At 43.3% G+C, this 20,224-nt stretch overlaps 1 protein-coding gene across 5 annotated transcripts; it reads right to left on the bottom strand.

Moving 5' to 3' along the window:
- Window positions 1–5,780: 5,780 nt before the first annotated feature.
- Window positions 5,781–16,427, bottom strand: PEX26 (peroxisomal biogenesis factor 26). 5 transcript variants are annotated; one of them, XM_032844387.1, is made up of 6 exons: window positions 16,256–16,427; window positions 15,763–16,058; window positions 14,262–14,402; window positions 13,480–13,775; window positions 11,317–11,463; window positions 5,781–8,659 (listed from the first exon to the last, which is right to left on the bottom strand). In XM_032844387.1, exons 1-6 carry the CDS (start codon window positions 16,331–16,333, stop codon window positions 8,559–8,561), a joined length of 1,059 nt encoding a protein of 352 aa, XP_032700278.1. In that variant the 5' UTR covers window positions 16,334–16,427; the 3' UTR covers window positions 5,781–8,558. The 5 variants fall into 5 exon arrangements, with proteins under 5 accessions (XP_032700278.1, XP_032700281.1, XP_032700279.1 ...); XM_032844390.1 differs by having other exon boundaries at window positions 15,763–16,116; window positions 16,252–16,370; XM_032844388.1 differs by having other exon boundaries at window positions 15,763–16,116; window positions 16,217–16,367.
- Between the last annotated feature and the right edge of the window lie 3,797 nt (window positions 16,428–20,224).

Below are 20,224 nucleotides of genomic sequence, written 5' to 3'. Positions count from 1 at the left end.
CCTATTACCTGATTAAATCGTTCAGAGAAAGTGTTAAATTGTACTTCCCTATGTAACTATACACAGTTCTCTAGTGGATCATTTAACTCTCACTTAATTCAACTAAATGGGCCTATATGAAAAGTCAGCCTCTATTTAACCTTTGTATTTTATGCATCTATTTCAAGTTATTTTCTTTTTTTTTTTTTAAGATTTTATTTATTTATTTGAGAGGGAGAGAAAGAGAGAGCAAGAACAGAAGCACAAGAGCAAGGGGAGGGAGAAGCAGACTCCCCGCTGAGCAGGGAGCCCAACACAGGACTCAATACCAGGACACCAGGATCATAACCCAAGCCCAAGTCAGATGCTTACCCGACTGAGTCACCCAGATGCCCCTATTTCAAAATTTTTCAACCTATTTTAATAAAAAGACTTAACCATCCAATTGTGTAATATTAAATATTATATAGTGTTTTCAATACTCTACCCCATCTATATCACTGAATATTTTTCAAGGTTTTTGTAGACTTTTGCTCACTTGACACAGAATATTATAAGGCAGGTAATTTTTATCACCATCTTTGAAGTGAGAAAATTGTGATCAAGATTAAGTGATTTTTGCAGTTATAGAGCAAGTTAGTTATCAGAGCCAGAACCAAAACCAGCCTACACCTATTTCCAAAAGTTCAAATTATATTAACATATTTTCCTTTATCTTCCTCAAAATCATACTAATTCTTTGAAAAAATAAAAAAGGAATAAAACAGTGTATGTAACATACTACAACTGTGTTTTTAGAAAAAGAAAAAATAGGATCTATATCCATTTTTTTAATGTATGTGCAAAGAAACTCTAGAAGAAGAAATTAAAAAACGAATAGCAGTGGCCAGTAGTTGGGAGAGGAAGGAACTTGCTGGAAAATAGACAGGAATGGAAGGTTCTTCACACTAGGCCTCTTCATACTTTTTGAAAAATTGTATTTAATTGTGCTGCATATTCAGAAAAATAAATATGTTCTTAAATAAATATATAAAAAAGGCTTGGCACTTCCTTAAGTAGTTACAGTCTCCTGCAAAGCCCAGTTCCGAGCTGAGAACCAGGAATTGGGGAAGGCTATGTGTTTCACAGTCTGATGATAACGAATGATCTAAAACTATGAGTAAATGGATGATCTAACATTACTGACTCTCCCCTCCCACATCTCACACTTAGTTAATGTCAATGGTAAGAATAACTAGCACCTGCTCACTATATGCCATGAACTTTTTACATGTTGGCACCATTTAATCTTCACAACAAACCTATGAAGTAAACACAATTTTTATCCTCATTTTGCAGATGAAGAAAGTAAGGCACAGGAAAGATAGTTCACCCAGGGTGAAAGTTGGGAAACCAAGATATGAACTAAGGTATTAGGGTCCCAGGGCCCACACTCTCAAACACCATCCCACATTGCCTCTCGCTTATACAGCAAAATCATCCCCTTGGGTTTAAGCCTGATTTCTTAAAAAAAAAAAAAAAAAAAAAGCTTTGCAAAATTTCTGTGTTTCTTGGAAAGAGTAATGGGGCATACCTTTTAACCATTGTCCTTAGTGCATCTGAGACAGCTGTCACCTAGGAGATCATGAAATCCACAAACAGGACAGAACAGTAATGATTACTAAGAGGGAAGGGGGTAGGATCTTCAGAATGTTCCAGAGCAGTAGGTACCTGCTGGGAGGAGGCCGCCATCCACAGTCAAAAGACCAAATGCTCAGGGAGATCTGGAGTGGGTAGGGTGACTGTTTTAGGGTAACAAGCCAATTTTAGCAACATTCCAGCTTGACAATGGATTAGGAAGGGTGAGCAAAACTCTCAGACAACACTTTGAAAGGGAGCAAAGACACAGAGTAGCTTTATTTCAGAGAAAGTAGCCCATTCCTTGGGATCCAGCTCAGTCTATTGGTAACCAAGTGCCTGGCTTATCCATCTAAGTCATCTGATAGAACCACAAGCTTGTATTTATATCTGCACTGAAGGACACCTGCCAGGCTTTGTCATTACTGGTACACCTGAGAAGGAATACCTCGTCCTCTTTCCCTCTGCAGTGAGCTAAGCAATGATACTGTAAAACAGGTGCCAAAGCCCTGTGTCCTTTCTTCTCTTTCTAACTCCACCTCCACCCTTCAACCCTGATGCTTGCCTTTCTCCTCACCCTCTTTACTGCTCCTATTTCTTCCTTCCTCTAATTCTCAAGACCAAATCCAAGTTTATTCAAAAAATCTTTATTACATGGCCTATTACCTGCATGGCCTCATTCTATTTGTTATAGAGGATATAAGAACATGAACTCTGGTGTCAGTCTGCCTAGGTTCAGATCCCAGCTTTACCACTTATTAGCTACGGGACAACTGGGCAAGTTACTTAACCTCCCTGTATCTGTTTATTATCTATCTAAAACAGAGATAATACCTGCCTCATTGGCTTATTAGAAGGTTGAATTAGCTAACATAAGTGCTTAGAATGGTGCCTGGCACATAGAAGTATTTTGCGAATGTTGGCTATTATTATTAGAAGATGTGGTCCCTGTCTCATACAAAAGGCTTGTTAGAGAGACAAGATATGGCCTTCTAAAACAGTTAAAGAACAGAGGCGCCTGGGTGGCTCAGTGGGATAAGCCTCTGCCTTCAAGTCAGGTCATGATCTCAGGGTCCTGGGATCGAGTCCCATATCGGGCTCTCTGCTTAGCAAAGAGCCTGCTTCCCCCTCTCTCTCTGCCTGCTTCTCTACTTGTGATCTCTCTCTGTCAAATAAATAAATAAAATCTTTAAAAATAAAATAAAATAGTTAAAGAACAAAAAATGAGTTTTGGGAATACTCAGGTTATAATCCCAGGGTCCTAGGATCAAGCCCCGTATCCAGCTCCCTGCTCATTGAGGAGTCTGCTTCTCCCTCTCCCTCTGCTCTTCCCCCAGCTGGTGCTCTCTCTATCTCTCTCAAATAAATAAAAATCTTTTTTAAAAAACCAATAAATTGTTTTAAAAAATAAAATGCAGTGATTTTTTTCTATACTGACATACTTCTACAAAAATCCTTTTGTTTTTCAACCAAATCTCCAAATCTTGTTCGTGTTAGTCCCTACCTCAGAGAGTATAATAGGGACAAGGGGATGTTAAAAGTTTCAAAGAAATAGGAGCTTGGAAGTTGTGTTAAATATGAGCTTGGGTCAGTATTAAAATTAGAAGTAGATAATAAAATCCCACCCTACCTATTGGGATCTGGCTGTGTTGGTGAAAGCAGGCCTTAGGGGACATTCACTGTTCCATTATACCTGAAGCTATTTAGCCACCACACAACAATTGGGGAGCGGCATCTTCTCCCTCAGCCTGACCTTTCCTAGATCATTTCTACTCTCTTTAGTAGAAGGTACCCAGCTGAGCCAGTTAATCCCAGTTTCAGACAAACCATTCTGTCTGAAAATTTAAATTTTTTTCACAGCTTTTGAAGTACTTGTGCTACCAAGAAGGTTAGATGCTTAAAAAAAAAAAAAAAAAAAAACTGAAGGGCGCCTAGGTGGCTCAGGTGGTTAAGCACCTGTCTTTGGCTCAAGAGATGGTCTCAGGATCCTGGGATGGAATCCTGCATTGGGCTCCTGGCTCAGCAGGGAGCCTGCTTCTCCCTCTGCCTGCTCCTCCTTGTCCTTGCTCTCTCTCTCTCTGACAAATAAATAAAGTATTTTTTAAAAAAGAACTGAAAGAAAATCAATCAGCATTAACAGTGGTTATCTCTGAGTAGTGGGATCCTGAGCCCCATATTTGCTTCTATGCAATTATTAATATTTTCCAAAATATATATGCATTTCTTTAACACAAGAAAAATAGTCATTGTTTTACCAGGAGGCCTGGAGGCCTAGAGGCCAGCAAATAATATCTGGATCCCTACTTTATCAATGGAGGAATGGCAGAGAGAGGGATTTCATAGGCTGCTTATGGAATTGTGCACATTGCCTTTAACCTCACTTCCTTCCAGTCCATAAAACTGAAGTTTCCAGAGGGAGCCCTCTGGAAGCAAAAGGAAGCAAAAGGGCCCTACTTTCTTCTAGTGAACACTTCACGTATTAAATTCCAAAGGGGTGCTATGGCAAGGAGGTTGCCTCAGCCAGAGAGTAAAATTAACAGAATTACAACAGGTCTCCCCTGTGCATGCCAGAGATCGAACTCCATTGGCCCTGGGACACCTCCATGCAAGAAGTGAAAGAAGGCAAGGTAATGAATAGGTGCCTATTTTGCAACTTATGTCAAGCCTTTCTCTTTCTGCCATTTCCTCTGGCTCTTTCCAGCAGATGGCAGAGGCTGCTTGAGTGCCAGTCCAGATTCAGAAAAATTGAATGTCCAGGGTAAGCAAGGGCCTGGTCTTATCTGTCCACCATGGCTGTGGTAATTACCAGACAGGCTGGACAGACTGCTCCATGTTTGCTAGGAAGTGACCGTAAAGAGGTAGGACCAATACCTGTTAATCTCAAAGTTAGAGTTACTGTGTTTCTTGGCTTAGGAGAGGGTGGAGAGGTCTCAATATCCCAAAAAGGAAAAGTGTGGGGGTTTTTTCTACACTGCGATCCTATCACACAATGGAATGCCGAATACCTAGTAAGAATGAGGCAGCTCTACATAAGCTGATGAGGAACAATCATCCAAGATTAATTAAATGACTGTGGTGGACTCTGGGCAGGAAACTGAAAGTGGGGAAAAAAAAAAAAGAGAGAGAATTCTTTTCCATGAATATCCTTTGGTAACTTTTATTTTCTTTTTTTCTTTTTTTTAAGATTTTATTTATTTATTTGACAGGCAGAGATTACAAGTAGGCAGAGAGGCAGGCAGAGAGAGAGAGGAGGAAACAGGCTCCCTGCCGAGCAGAGAGCATGGACTCTGGGATCATGACCCGAGCCAAAGGCAGAGGTTTTAACCCACTGAGCCACCCAGGCACCCCTCCTTTGGTAACTTTTGAATTCTGTACCATATATATAAAACTTCCGTATGATTTTTAAATCATCTACATGCCCACATGGCCTACATACATGCAAGAGTGCAGATCCCCTGCCTGAAACTATAACATACCTCCGCAGAGCCTTAATGCCACTTTCGAGAATCAGAACAACTATGTCCTTGACCGTCCCATCCACTTCCACCCCTGTGATTGCCCACAATAGCTTAATTTCATCTCTCCACCTCACCCCAACCTCCCTAGCCTCCTATCTGACCACAAAATGCCATCACCCATTGCTACTCTCCTTAGCATCCCTAAATTTTAAAATATCTGTTCTATGTTGTATTTTCCCAGAACCCAGTAAAACTAATCCACTAACTCCACCTAAAGTTACCCCTCCTGGACATATCTGCATATTAACAGTGAATTTAAGCTAGAGAGTGACTGATTTTAGGGCAAGTGAAGCAGAATCATAGCACAGTGAAAGGAATACCAGATTTGAGGGTCCAGGGACCTTTATCTTATTCAGGCTATGAGACTCAGGGCAAATAACTTCACCTCTCTCGGTCTCAATTTCCTTAACTTAAAAAAAGGGGGGCAGAGGAGATGGGGTATATAAGAGATGATCTTCCCAGATCTAACATCCTACAAAATCCCACAGTACAATGCTGATTGCTATCACCTCTGAACTTGATGTATACTGTTGTATACTTGATGTATTCTTGAACAACAGCATTGCCTGAAAGAAATATGTGAGTCATATATATATATATAATTTTAAGCATTCTAGCAACCCCACAAAAAAGTAGAAACAGCTGAAATTAATTTAATAGATTTTATTTAACCCAACATACCCAAAATACTATCATTTCAACATGCAATCAATATAAAAATTATTGAGTTTCCATTTTTATAGTCCTATATCTTCAAAATCCAGTGAGTATTTTACATTCACAGAACATCTCAATTTGTACCAGCCACATTTCAAGTGCTCAAAAGCCACCTGTGACTAATGGCTACCATGTTGGACAGCACAGGTCTAAGTCTAACAAGGAAGCCCTCCCTTCATTTCTGACCTCATTAAGGTCAGACGTGAAGACTGATATGAATACCAGCCTCCATTCTTAGAAAATATCAAAGTTATCAGAGCAGTTCTGGTTCTGAGTTCCTTGACTGACTAGGTAGGTAGCTAGGGCTGGTTGCCAGACAATATTGCAGAGTTCAAGACGAACATCACACAGAGAACCTAGAGGCCTAGAAGCTGAATATGGAAGAACTTCAGGGGACAGACAGAAAAAGGAGTTGGGTATAGTCAGGTCTTTTTACTCAGACTTTTCACAATATAAAATATACCAAAAGCACATGGACCTTTTGTCCTGACAGCTATAGCAGTTCATTAATTTAAACATCTCTAATAGCTTCATATTTCCTAGGTGCTTGGCTAGGCCCAGAAGTCCCTATGAAATAATAACTAACAGATGAGGACACTGAGGCTGAGAAAGGATAGGTCACTTTCCAACAGTCACATACCTCGTGAGTGGTAGAGCAGGGATCCAAACTGATTCTTAAACACTGCAACAAGCCACATTCCCCAGCATCAAAGAGCTCACAGTTACTGGAGGTAACAAAGGACTTTGCAATTATAAGGCTATGGGGTCACTAACATAAAAAGGTGGAAGCAGACATCAGGAGAGGATTCCCAAAAGTAACCCTTGAGTAAGTCTGGAAATTTGAGGAGCTAACCAGGCAAAAAGTGGGAGCTGGGCCTTCCAGAGGGAACAGCAGGTGCTAAAGATACAGCAGTGTGAAGGAGCATGAAATGTTCAGAAAACCATGACTGGCTGGGCCTCTGGAGGGCAGCGTGCATGAGCAACAGAGGCCCCACATAAAAGTGGAGGGATTAGCTAAAACCAGTGCCTAAGGGGCCTTAAATTCCGTGATGAATTTAAGAAGAAATGCCATGTGAGGCATGCAAAGTCATTAAAGAGTTTTATCTAGGGTAGAGAAAGGGACCAGATTTTCATTTTGAGAAATCATTCCAACAGATCTCAAGGCTTACCTGTCTCTTTTCCTCTTCTCAGGGTTCTTAACTCTACTTAAAAGCCCATATGTAAAAACACAGATTTATTTCCTACAGAGGTGGACTACGCCCTAGGGACTCACCTCCCAAAGGCCCGTGAGTTTTATTTTTCCCACCCGCTTTACTAAAGACAAACTGTTTACTTGAACGCCTAAAAACCAGCCTCTTGGAAACTACTAAGCATCTCCTCTATTCCTGGCATCAACACTGCCTGAAGACCCAGCAGGGGGCAGTTTGTTTGGCCTTCAGCCTCAAAAAGGCTAGCCCCTGCTGGAAGCCTTTTACAATTCCAACAGCATAGTAGTGTTTTACATTTATTTGCACAGAAACTTGTAAGATTCTTGTGGCTGGTGACAGAAAACACTGAAACATTTCAAATACCCAAATGCTATGGCCCCAATGTGTCCTCCTCCTCCTAACAATGAATTGCTCCTTGCCTTCAAAACCCGTATCTCCCCTCTGGCCAACTCCCTCCATACATCCCTTCCAACTCACCTGATTACCCAGTTCCATTTTCAGCTCATCAGCCTCTGAGGCTGACCTACTTTTCAAGGCCACACAAGCAGAAAAATTTGCACATTATACAAAGAATAGACTATAACTAGAACAACAGGACACAGAAGGTGGGGAGGAGAACCAGCAACGGTGTATACCAAGGAGGTAGGCAGAACCTGGTTAGACAGCCATCAGACAAAGTACAAAAATACCATTGCAGAGCAGGGAGAAGGAACTAAAAGGAAGAAAGAGAACACAGGAATACTGAGTGTGTAATAGAGCAGGACTTGGCCACTGACAACCTGGAAAATTGAGCTGAAGCCCAAGAAGCACCAAACAAGATCACTTTACCCAGTGAGAAGAGCAGAGCAGCCTTACTTTGCTTTCAACAGTTACCTGGGTAGTTCTGAAAGCCACGTCCTGGTCTGAAAAGAGAGGACCCAAACAGCTTCAAGCCTACTGCAAAACCACAGGAATGGTATATTGATAAATAACTTCTCTATGCTCCTCTCAGAGAAGAGAAATAAGTGGCCCTCTCAGATCTTCACTCTGCCTAACTAAGGGCCTGACCTGTGAGGCAATTTTCAGAGGTTAAGTTTTCCACACAAGTGAAAGGCCAGGGGTCATTCCATCAGAGTTTTCTGAACTTCCAGCTTCATTAACACTCTGACCTAAAAACACCAATCCTTTGCTTTTACCAAGAAGATGGACTATTTCATGGATATACTCTCCTTTCCCAAACCCCTCCTTTAGAAGGGGCCTTTGGGTACAAGGGAGTATTATTCTAGAGGACTCGTGCTCCCTGGCCCTACTTTGTTCCCGTATTACCTACCAACACCAGCCAAACTAGGGTGCAAAGGGGAGAACACTCGGGCGGCAAAACATAGTTCACCAGACTGGATCAACTCTTTCTAGAATTAGGGCTGGCCCCACCCCTGTGGGGCCAGAGCCAGCAACAGGAGGGCCACCATGGATGAGTGCCTCTGCTTCTGTCATGGCAGACCTGGGGAGTAGAGAGGTTGAGTGGAATGGGAAAAGCCACTCAATCGTGGATAGGAAGCCGGTAGAGAGAAAACATGGCCTCTTGGATCCGATGGAAGAGCTGAGCCAGCTTGTAGAGGAAGGGCAAAGAAGAAGGAGAAGCTGCAGGAAGAAGGAAGATTGTTGTCAGTATGCCTGCCTTTACTCCCCTCTTCTTCCCCTCAGCCTCAAGTCCCATCCCTTGGAAATGGAAGTATGGGTTATTTTTTTAAAGCATATGTTGATGCTTAATGTTATTTGCTCCTCCTTCCCTTCCCAACAATAAAGAAAACCTTCATTTTCTCTAGGATATATTCTCTGGGATATATTTTCTTTACTTGGATTACAGTGACCTTAAGTTCACTAAGAATGAGAAAACATATATTTTAGCCTAGCTTTCTGATACATACACAAACAAACTGATAATGGTGGCTGCCTCTGGGAAGATAAATTTGAGAAGAGACTTCACTACATTCCTTTTCATACCTTCTCAACCTGCAGCCAAGTGACAGTATTTTGTATTTTTATCCTAAGTTAATTATATTAAAAATAAAGTACAATCTACCTCTTTAGAATTAGGGCTGAGTTGATTGGTTAGTTTTTCCTTATTTGATTAACAATTTTTTAACTGATATTTTCTTTCTTAAAAAGAAAAATGTTATTTTTAAGGAAAGTTACTGACAGTCTACTCTTTTTATATCCTTCCTTCAGAGTTCTAGTTGCTGCCTAATCACGGGCTCTCCTCTCCCACAGAACCACCACTGCAATGAGTTAAATCTGCCACTGGGGGTCAGCAGCTCCAGGCCAGGGCATCAGGAAGCTCCAAGCAGCCCTGCAAGCCACAAACTCAAATTACCCTTTGCAGTTCCCACTCAGAAGAGAGAGACTATGGACTCTGAAAAACAATCTGAAGGGTTTGAAGAGGTGGGGGGGGTGGGAGGTTGGGGGAACCAGGTGGTGGGTATTAGAGAGGGCACGGACTGCATGGAGCACTGGGTGTGGTACAAAAACAATGAATACTGTTATGCTGAAAATAAATTTTAAAAAAATGATTAAAAAAAATAAAATAAAAAGCATTACAAATAAAAAAAAAGAGCAGGACTTACAAGAACCACTGGGGGGAAAAATATCTAAATTTTTATCAAGTCTCTGTGGAACAAAGTAGAAGTCAGCAACTGGACAGGAATGAAAACAAACTATCCTTAGCTTTCCTGAGAACTACAGGTGACTCTTTCCTTAAGCAAACAGAGCTATTCAGAGGGAATTTCTGCTCAGTGTTCAGCAAAGTGAAAAGGACAACTCTGAGCTATGCAAAAAAAGAAAAGCTCACTAAATAAGAGGAAGGGGAACGGGGAAAATGGGGAAGACCTAAAGATTAAATCAAGAACTAGCAGGTTTTGTTTTTGTTTTGTTTTAAAGATTTGATTTATTTATTTGAGAGAGGGAGAACACGCATGCACATATGCTCGCAAGTGAGCTCCATGTGGGGCTGGATCCTACAACTCTGAGATCATGACCTGAGCTGAAACCGAGAGTCTGATGCTTGACCAACTGAGCCACCTAGGCGTCCCAAGAACTGGCAGGTTTAAAAATAGACAAATTATTTGTGTGACCGTGGGCTAGTTACTTTTTTCTCTAGTTCTTGGGTTTCTCGATCAAAAAAAGAAAGAAAAAGAAGAGGAAGGGACTGGAATAAGGGTTTCCAGTTTTTCCTGCAGTTTTGAAAGTTATATAATTCTATTCTAAGTCTAAATTCATGAGAAGAGTAAAGATTAGATTGTAACTCACATAGAGTAACACACAAACATAAAAATCTAAAAGGGTGAGCTCTTAATCTTTGGTCCAGCACTTAATTTCGAGGAGTTAATTCTCAGGAAATAACCAGGGTTGTTCCCAAATAGCACTTAGGGAACTCATGTCTGCTTCATAGCACTGCAGAAAACAGAGTAAGAAATAATCAAAATGTTCAACAATAGGGGGTTATTAATCAATCACAGAAGTTTCTGCAGATTGGAATATTATTTAGCCACCTAAAGCCATGTTTTAAAAGATATTTATAACATGGGACGCCTGGGTGGCTCCGTGGTTGGGCCGCTGCCTTTGGCTCAGGTCATGATCCTTTGGTCCTGGGATCGAGTCCCGCATCGGGCTCCTTGCTCGGCAAGGAGCCTGCTTCCTCCTCTCTCTCTGCCTGCCTCTCTGCCTGCTTGTGTGTACTCTCTCTCTCTCTGACAAATAAACAAAATCTTCAGAAAAAAAAAAAAGATATTTATAACATGCAAAATTGCATCTGTATCCATATAGAAAAAGACTGAAAGTATAACTATTACAATAACAAACTTCATAGGTGATTTCTGTTTTTTTCTTTATGCTTTTCTCTATTTTCTACATTTTCTAAAATGTACATATATTTCAATTACGATTTAACACAATTTTTTAGGTATTATGATGAGGAAAAAAATTTTTTTTTAAATTTTCACATTCTAGTCAGAGTTCACCCCCGGATAAAGTGAATGACAATGACTCAAAGTCAGTGTTCAAGGGTCAACTGAATAGAGTGAATTTCCTCCAGACTGCTCCCATGGACTCCAGGGCTATTCTTTCCCAGGCGGGCTGAGCTGGTTCTTGCTGGGGTCCAACAGTCCCTCCTTATGGAAGAGACTCAGGGAGAAGTGGCACAGGAGATGCCTCCATCCCCAGGAGGCTCCCACAGGCCCAGCCCCTGTTCAACAGCCCCTTCCCCAGGAAGGGCAGGAAAGAAGACGGGCTTCATTACTCACCTGGATCAAACCTTACCACCAAGAGGCAGAGGATCAAGGCAGCCAAGAGGCTCTTTTTGAAGGGCATAGAGAAGAAGTGGCTCACTGTAGAATCCCAAAGCCGGCGAAGCAACATCATTAGTGACAGGAACTTGTGGGAGAAGGAGCCTGATCAGGGAGATAGAGCATACCTGCAGGTAACTCCACGAGAAACAGCTTCCCTGACTCTGAGCTTTGAGCAAGATTATGAGAGCTGACAAAAGGTAACAAGACTAGTTCACTCCTGTAGTTCATTAAGTGGTTATAAAAAAGATTCCAAAAGCTCCAAAAATGTTTTAAGGACAGACTACATCACTAGAATGTCATCTCCTTAGGAGAGACTTTTAATAGACAGCATCTACTCAGCCGGGTAAACCTGGCATATCTGGTGTATTTTTTAAATATTATTTTATAGCATTCTTTATATTTTGGCCTAAGATATGTACAGAGAGTTACAAAGAGCAGTAGTTCTTGATTATCACATTAATGAAGGGAACAGAGAGGCACTTAATATATACAGTGAAGAATTCAAAACTCAGATTGTAAATATGACCACCACCAACTCAAGTACAAGTGGTGCCAAGTCCTGACAGAACACTCTGAACTTGCCGTCAAACCCTTTCCCCATCCTTTCCTCCCTAGGAGATGGAGGGGCAGAGGGCTTTGGTAGCCACAGGAAATTCCTGAAGCCAATAACCTGTTTTCAAAGAAAGGATTCTACATCAGCAGGTTCATGCTCTGTAGCACACAAAGAAAAGACACTTTGGAGAACAGGATTATAGTTAAAGAACTTTCATTAAAAAAAAAAAAAAAAAAAGGATCAGGGGACGCCTGGGTGGCTCAGTTGGTTAAGTGGCTGCCCTTGGCTCAGGTCATGATCCCAGGGTCCTGGGACTGAGTCCCACATCGGGCTCCCAGCTCAGCAGGGAGCCTGGTTCTCCCTCTGCCTGCTGCTCTCCCTGCTTGTGCTCACTCACTCTTTCTCTCTCTCACAAAAATTAAAAAAAAAAAAAAAAAAAAAAAGATCAGGCCTATTCTGTACATACCAAGAGAAAAATCAAAGAACAGTGGCTAAAAACTACCAAGAAAAAAACTTAAATTTCAGGAAAAACTTCTCTACAGAACTGTCCATACATGGAATGAGCTGCTTCTGGAGATAGTAAATTTTCTATCCTTGCATAGACTATGTGATCACTTGAGGAAAAGAGGATGGAAAGGATTTAAAGACCAGAGGAAGGGTCTGAAGTAGAGGACTTTTAAAATCCTTTATAACAAAATAACCCCCACACCCACCCCTAGGTAGGCATCCCATGTAGGATAATAGTCAGGAGTATGATGTTGGGTTTAAAATGGTTTCCCTAAAAAGCCATTGTGTGAAACTGCATTCCAATGGGCAGAGATAGGCTGCCCCTTAAAGGGCAACATCAATCACTGAAGAACATACCCAGGAGATCTAGGAAGTAAAGGCAGACAGGAGGCTGGGTGGTGGGGCCCAAGCTGAAGATAAGTAATTTTTATCTAAGTCAAGGTACCAAGTTACTGTGTCAGCTTCTTATTTTTCTTTGGCTATCCCGCATACCTCAGCTGTGTTTGGGCCAGCTTTTAAAGAAGGAATAACATCCCACTCAGACCAGCATGATAGAGACAAGAGATCTAGTGACAGGACCCGAAGGAGAAGTTGGCTTTCAAAGAGGCCAGAGTTATGGTTCTGAGATTCAGCCACACCTCCCAGAGATTTTCCTTCCACCGCCAACTACAGAGGGTCAGGGCTTCACTTTTTTTTTTTTTTTAAGATTTTATTTATTTATTTGACAGAGAGAGATCACAAGTAGACAGAGAGGCAGGCAGAGAGAGAGGGAGAGAGGGAAGCAGGCTCCCTGCTGAGCAGAGAGCCCGACACGGGACTCGATCCCAGGACCCTGAGATCATGACCTGAGCCGAAGGCAGCGGCTTAACCCACGGAGCAACCCAGGCGCCCCAGGGCTTCACTTTTTAATCCAATCAACAGGTTTCCTATTCTGGGATTTTGGAGTTACTCATACAAATAATTGCTCCCAAGCTCCCAGGAATGTCATGATAACCCCAAAGTATAAGGGAGAGCCCACAACTCCACTTTACAGAGGCCACCAAAGAATAATGTCCTACCTTCCTGGTTTAGCTTCTGGGCGTCCTCAGTGCCCAAGTGTTGGTGTTTCTGCTGTTGCCTTGCCTTACTAATGGCCTGGAGTAAGTCCAACCGCTCTTCCTCATTGAAGGCTGCAGAACCCACCACTAGCTCCTCAGCCTCCGACAAGCAGCCCAGAGGCAGCAGCACTTGGTGCAGGTGAAGTTCTGCCAAGGCTCTGTATTCTGGAAGGCCCTGGTTGTCAAGGTCTTGCAGCCAGGCACTGACCACTTCCAGCACAGCACCAGGCTCTTGCATTTTGCTGTATAAAAGAACACTGCAAACCCAAATAATCCAATTTCAAAAAAGGAACAGTCAGTGCTCCATGGTCGGTTTACCTCTCATTACTACCACCCTCTCCCACCCAACCCTTCCCCTGTGTCCTCCAGGCCTTCCCTATGGGATACTGATATTGATAAGAATTGATAAGAATAAGAATTAGGAATTCTTAGGAAGTAGCAAGAAGCTCTGTCAGCTAGGACCCCACATCTATCATCCCACTTCACATCTCCTATTCCCACTGTCCCCCTCCTCCTCTTTTCCTCTACCCGACTCCTAAATTCTCTCTTCCTCATCCTTTATAGCTAGGTTTTGAGGTAAAAATAAATAAATAAATAAAAATTTAAAAAAACAGGGAAAGATTTAGATATAGAGGGAAAGGGTAAGGAAGGGGTAAAGAGAAGATACTGGGCACTGATTCAAAAAAGGATATGAAAATCCTCTTGTTTCTGAACTGACCCAGTGAGTCAGAAGAAGGACGTACCATAGTTCCAGGACTTTGGGAGGTAGCTTTTCAGGGACCTGGTAATACTGAAGAACCCAGGACAGGACTTCCTGCCACCGATTCATTTCTGCCAGGGCCTGGATCCCCACAACACACAGGGAGCATTTCACCTCCAAGGAACTGTCAGCAGAAAAACCAATTCAGGTTTAGAAGTGGTTCCCCTCCAGGGGTGCCTGGGTGGCTCAGTCAGTTAACGGGTGACTTTTGGTTTCTGCTCAGGTCATGATCTCGGGGTTGTGGGATCAAGCCCTGCACCAGGCTCCGTGCTTCGGCTCAGTGTAGACTCTGCTGGAGACTTTTTCCTCTCCCTCTGCCCCTCCCCCTGCTCTCACACACTCTCAGAAAGAAAGAAAGAAAGGAAAGGAAAGGAAAGGAAAGGAAAGGAAAGGAAAGGAAAGGAAAGGAAAGAAAGAAAGATAGATAGATAGATGGATGGTTCCCCTGTTTCCATTCCCACCACCACCCTGGGACCATTCCCCCCACACAGTTCCCAACTCAGTAGCCATCACCTCTATCCTCCCCATTAGTATTTAAGTGGAGCTCAAATTACAACTGGTCTCACTAGCCCCAACAGAGAGAAAACTGCCCTTTCCCCCAGGAGTTCAAAGTTCCTATAAATCTGGAGACAACTCCTGCCTATCACCCATCTTTGTACCCAGGTGAAATGCAGCACAGGTGTGTGGGTGGAAAGAGCTGGAGCTAAGAGTTTGCTTCAGTGAAGAAGTGGGGATAGAGCAAGGGTTCTGCCTGAGTGTATGTATAAGAACTTCACAACTGGCCTGTTAGCACCACCAAGTGAGGTACCTCCAGGAACCCCAAATCACAGCCTCCAGCATTTACTGCCACAAGCCCTACTCAACCCCCTAAAACACAGCCAGGGCTCCCCAGTTCATCCTTCTCTGGGGTCAGCTTTGACTATTCTACCCACCACTAGGCTACCCTAGTGTAGCCAAAATCAACATTACTATCCACAGAGAAATGATTCCCTCAACTTCCCGAAGAGGCTAACAGCATTAAAAAGAGCAATGCAGGACCAAGGTTTTCATCAGATTGATACTTTAATCCAGTCCTTCAACAGTCCCAGAACTCTACTCCTGCTCTTAACTCCACTTCCATTCATCAAGCAAGGTCAGAAGTGAACAACCTGGGGGAGAAGACTGTACCTAGGAGAGGACTTCCACCACCTGCTTACTGAACCTGCTTACCATAATAATTTAACACTTAATACACATTCTATCTTCCCATCATGCCACTCTACACTGGAATAGGGAGAAAAGAATTGGCTATGAGTTCTCACTAAGCTGTTACCCGACTTGACAGCTTCCTCCTCATTGGCAGTGCCTCAGCTTCCTCCTCTGTAGAATGGGCACACCAGCTTATCAGAGAGGGCTCCTTGTGAGCAATCTGGGAATAACAGAACTCCCCAAATCTTGAGTCCGTCCCCAAGATCACCCGGAAATGAACGGAGCCCAGCACGTACGTGCCCGCATCATCTTTGGCCAAGCTCTGCCAGGCGCGTTCGCAGGTTTGCAGTGCCGCCCGGAAGTCCAGGTGCACCACCAAGAGGTCTGCAGCCTCCTCCAGCAGAACCACGGCTGCCGACGGAGTCGGGGCGACGCGTACAGGCTCGCTGCTCCTCAGAGGCGCCCCGAGCCCCCTAAGGGGGGCTGCAGGGGTCGAGGAGTCACTCTTCATAGCCAGCCTGGGCTTAGGGCCTGTTTCTCCAGACATCAGAGTGGCAGCCTCTCCGGGGTCTCCGGGATATCCCGCGTCGGCCTGGGAGAAGAGGGACAGTCCTCATACGCTTGCCCACAGCCCTTCCCGAAGCCGAGTCCTGGGGAAGGAAAAGTTAGTAGCCATGTCTAAGGCAAAGGCTGAGTTAGCCGGGCAGATGCTCCAGCTCAAGACACTGAACACAGGGAACCAGTTCACACCTCAGATTTGCAGAACAGCTACATCCCTGGAATACCTGCCTCTAGCTTCTCTGGCCCCACGACATGTACTGGTACCCAACTTAGCCCCGGGGAGGGCCGTTCCAGGTTCTTTTTCATGAATCTAGCCGCTCACTGCAGGCGCGGGACAAGGTAACCTACACGCTTCCGGCTCTCGCAGCCCCCTGCAGACTCATGGCGTCCCGATGGCGCGGAGGACTCTGGAAGTTGTAGTTCTCTGGCTCTTGGCTCAGTCGCCTTCCTGAGGTAGATGGAGGAATTTCGGACTACAACCCCCAGCATACCACGCCACAGAAACTGTCACTGTACCCGGAGAAAACAAACTTGGCACCAAAGCTTTTGGAAATGACAAATCAGAGGCTGTGTTGTGAGATGGGGAGGTCCCCTCACGAACCAGTTCCAGCAAAGGCCGGACAGAGGAAATTTCAGTAACGGAGGTGAAGTTATGAGCAGGCTTCTAAAAAGCAGGAAAAGCACTGAAAGGAAACTTTAGAGCTGGAGACTTTTCCTTCTATATTCCGCTTTCCCAGGCATAGTCACATTTATGCAGAGCTTTACAGGGCCTAGCTCTATGCTAAGCGCTCTTTGTGCTATCTCATTTAATCCTTCCCTCAACCCTGGGAGATAAGAACAACTGTTACCACCATTTAGCAGGCGAGGACATTGGAGTTTATTTAAGCAATTTGCTGAAGGTCCCACAACAAGAGGTGGCAAAAACTAAGTCAACAAGGCTATTTTTGCTCAAAGCCGTGTATTTAACCACTATTCTGTTCTGCAGAACAGGGCTGAGTCTATGCTTTCTATTCAGAGAATGTATAAATCATTGCCCAAGCAAGTTACATAAGCTCATTGAGCCTTCTTGCTTCGTATAAATACATAAGCTCATTGAGCCTCGTTGCTTCGTAAAATAGAGATATTGTGAAAACAAACCCACACAGTGTGTAATGCAATGTATAATAAAGTGCTAGAACAGAACAGGTATTCAATAAATTAGAGCTACAATAATTATTATTAGATAAATTTACACAGATACATAAATTACATTTAGTGTTATATTATGTGCTTCACCCAGACGCTGCTGAATTTATACTAGGTTCTCTCAGCTTTAGCTTCTTCTCAGTTCCCTACCTTTTGAACTCCTCACAAAGCTTCTCTAGAATTGTTTTCTCCCCTGGTGATTAGAAAGGCCTGGCACAGGGTAAATGGTGGTTAATACCACACATCCTCTTCCCTTGTCACTAGATAGAGACACACCCATCTGCTGGGCTTTCAGCTCTCTGCAGAAAGTCCTCATGGAAAGCTGAGGCAGAAACATGATATCCATCAAACTCTGAAGAAGGAGAAGTATGGACCCTGTAACCATATAAGGTAATGAAGTCAGGACTTCACTTATTCTGTAAATACTTTTTTTTTTAAGATTTTGTTTATTTATTTGACAGAGAGAGATCACAAGTAGGCAGAGAGAGAGGGAAGCAGGCTCCCTGCTGAGCAGAAGGCCCGATGCAGGACTCCATCGCAGGACCCTGAGATCATGACCTGAGCTGAAGGTCCCCAGTGAGCCACCCAGGTACCCCTTTGTAAATACTTTTTGAACACCTACTCAGTGCTAGGCCCTATTCTAAGTACTGCAGATCCCACAGTGAACAAAAAGAGACAAAAATATCTGCTTTTGTGGAGTTTGTGTCATAGTGAAAGAAAACAAAAATTTTTTAATTTCCTTTTTTTTAAGATTTTATTTATTTATTTGACAGAAATCACAAGTAGGCAAAGAGGCAGGCAGAAAGAGGAAGGAGCAGGCTCCGTGCTGAGCAGAGAGCCTGATGCAGGGCGTGGTCCCAGGACCCTGAGATCATGACCTGAGCTGAAGGCAGAGACTTAACTCACTGAGCCCCAAGAAAACAAAATTTTTAAAAAGCAAGTGAAATACAAACAATAGTATGTCAGATGATAATAAATGCTGAGGAGAAATAAAGAGGAGAGATTGGGAGTGACAGCAGTGGAGAGAGGTAGAGTTGGTCTCTACATTTAACTTTGTTTTCTAACAGGAAATCCAGGGTTGCCGGAAGAGCAAAGAGAAATGTGGACCTTCTGCTCAGGACTGCTGACCTCTGTCAGCAGGATCGCTACTCATTTTGGAGCACTGCCCTTAGGACCAACATATCTCCAGGGTTGCTTGTGAGAAGCTCCACCCTACATCTCTCTTCCTTGCCTGCCAGTATTCATTCCCACACAGAAAACTCCAGATGAAAACAGAGATCCCTGGAAAGTGTGCTTCAGTCTGAGAATCAAGTTACCAACATATTTTATCAGCTCTGACTCAGATTTGATTATTATTGCACTGCAAATAAAAGCCCTGTTCTCAGAAGCAGGCAGGGGTAGACGTCCTGCTGGAACAATCAGGAAAGCAACAGGAGAATCAGAAAATAGACCGGAGCGGGACTAGGCAGGTTGAGACTGGCGCAACCACACCACATAATTTCCGGAAGCACCACCTCGGATTACCGCCTTGAAAGGACCCCTTCCTTAAATTCTAACAAGGAGTTTCTTGCTATTTCTAAATGCTTCCAGGAGATGGCAGCACAGCCTTTAAAAGAAGCAGACCTGCCAGAACCAAACTTGCCTATTTAGTGGTATGGCTGCCATAACGAGGTCAAGATTGGGGAGAGGGGAGATTGCTAAAAATCACGTAAAAATATAATTGTGTTCTGTTTCTGTGTTTCACCCAGTTTTTGACTATACAGGACTTCAGTGGTCTGTATGTAACCATTTAACCTTTAGCATTGTTAAGCCCACAAATTGACTCTTCAACCATCATTGTGACATTGCACTGTCTCCCCTGTCTGAATGTACCCAGAATTTCTCAGGCTAAGACACAACGATCCTAAACATAAGCAAGTTCATTCTACCTGAGCGAGAGTGAACAGACATTATATATATCGAACCAGTTTTTCTGACTCAGAGCTCACAACACAATCTTTGAAAGCACCTATCCTCCCCTGGGGATAAATCAAGAACCAGAAAAAAGTCCTAATCTGTAAGACCAGATCTAAGGTCTGGTCCATGCTAATATTTGTATTATCGGAATAGTTTCTTTGGTGGAAAATAGAGTAAATGAGATGAAGAATCCACATATGAGCCATCCTCTGAGCCCGACCCAAGCTCTGGGACTTGGTGTTCCTCCTTCTGCTGGGCGGGAGCACAGTCTATCAATGCATTGCCTTAATCTGAGAATGCGGATTTGCTCTGCCTGCTTTGAGCAGATGATGAATTGGTATTTTTGTAGCTGAAAGAACTCTAGACTAGAAGATGAACTACCCCAGTCAAAATACTGGTTCCTTTGGTGACCAAACCAGTCACCAGGCCTCTAGAAAGTCACTGAAACCCTGTGGGCCTCAGTTTTCTCATCTGAGGACATGGGTAACAGCACCTGCCACATAGGATGTTTGTGAGGGTCAGAAGAGACCATGTGACAATGGCCTATTGAGCTCTCTAAATCTCTGAAACAGTTCAGGCTGATATAAGGCCAGCTGGTATAATATATCAGGGAGCGAGTAAGAAGAAGAAAGAATCTCATTCCACCTCAAAGTTCTGCAATCTTACTTTCTGATCTAGAATATGACTTCACTCTTTCTTTCAAAGGTGAGTAGTGTTCATCCTGTCCTGCCCTCTTCAAGCTGATTCTACGTTCTATGACAATAGACAGCATCCATAGCTGACCCTTCTAACACATCTCTTTCAGCCAGGGACATTGATGATAAAGCTCCTGTGGAATAGAATCATACCTAGTGTGGACCTTTGACCAGACCCAAGCCAGAGAGAGAAATATTGGCAGGGTGGAGATAATATTTTTCCAGGATGGCCAAGTGTGCTCCCTCACTCCAGACCTTCGTTGGCATCTTTATGGCTCTTTTTTATTTTTATTTTTTTAAATTTATTTATTTGACAGAGCGAGAGATCACAAGTAGGCAGAGAGGTAGGCAGAGAAGCAGG

This window comes from Lontra canadensis, unplaced genomic scaffold (genome assembly GCF_010015895.1).
Source record: "Lontra canadensis isolate GAN:19392208 unplaced genomic scaffold, GSC_riverotter_1.0 scaffold153, whole genome shotgun sequence".
Lineage (NCBI taxonomy): Eukaryota > Metazoa > Chordata > Mammalia > Carnivora > Mustelidae > Lontra > Lontra canadensis.
The sequence above is the reverse complement of the archived record's forward strand: the minus strand, read 5'-3'. Positions and strand labels throughout refer to the sequence as shown.

Coding starts and splice junctions, on each gene's coding strand:
- PEX26 (XM_032844387.1), bottom strand. CDS start 16,333: ATGAAAAAGAACCTGGAACGGCCCTCCCCGGGGCTAAGTTGGGTACCA. Junction 11,464..13,479: donor CCAGAAGCTAAACCAGGAAG/GTAGGACATTAT, acceptor CTCCCTGATCAG/GCTCCTTCTCCCACAAGTTC. Junction 8,660..11,316: donor GGTGGTAAGGTTTGATCCAG/GTGAGTAATGAA, acceptor TTCTTCCTGCAG/CTTCTCCTTCTTCTTTGCCC.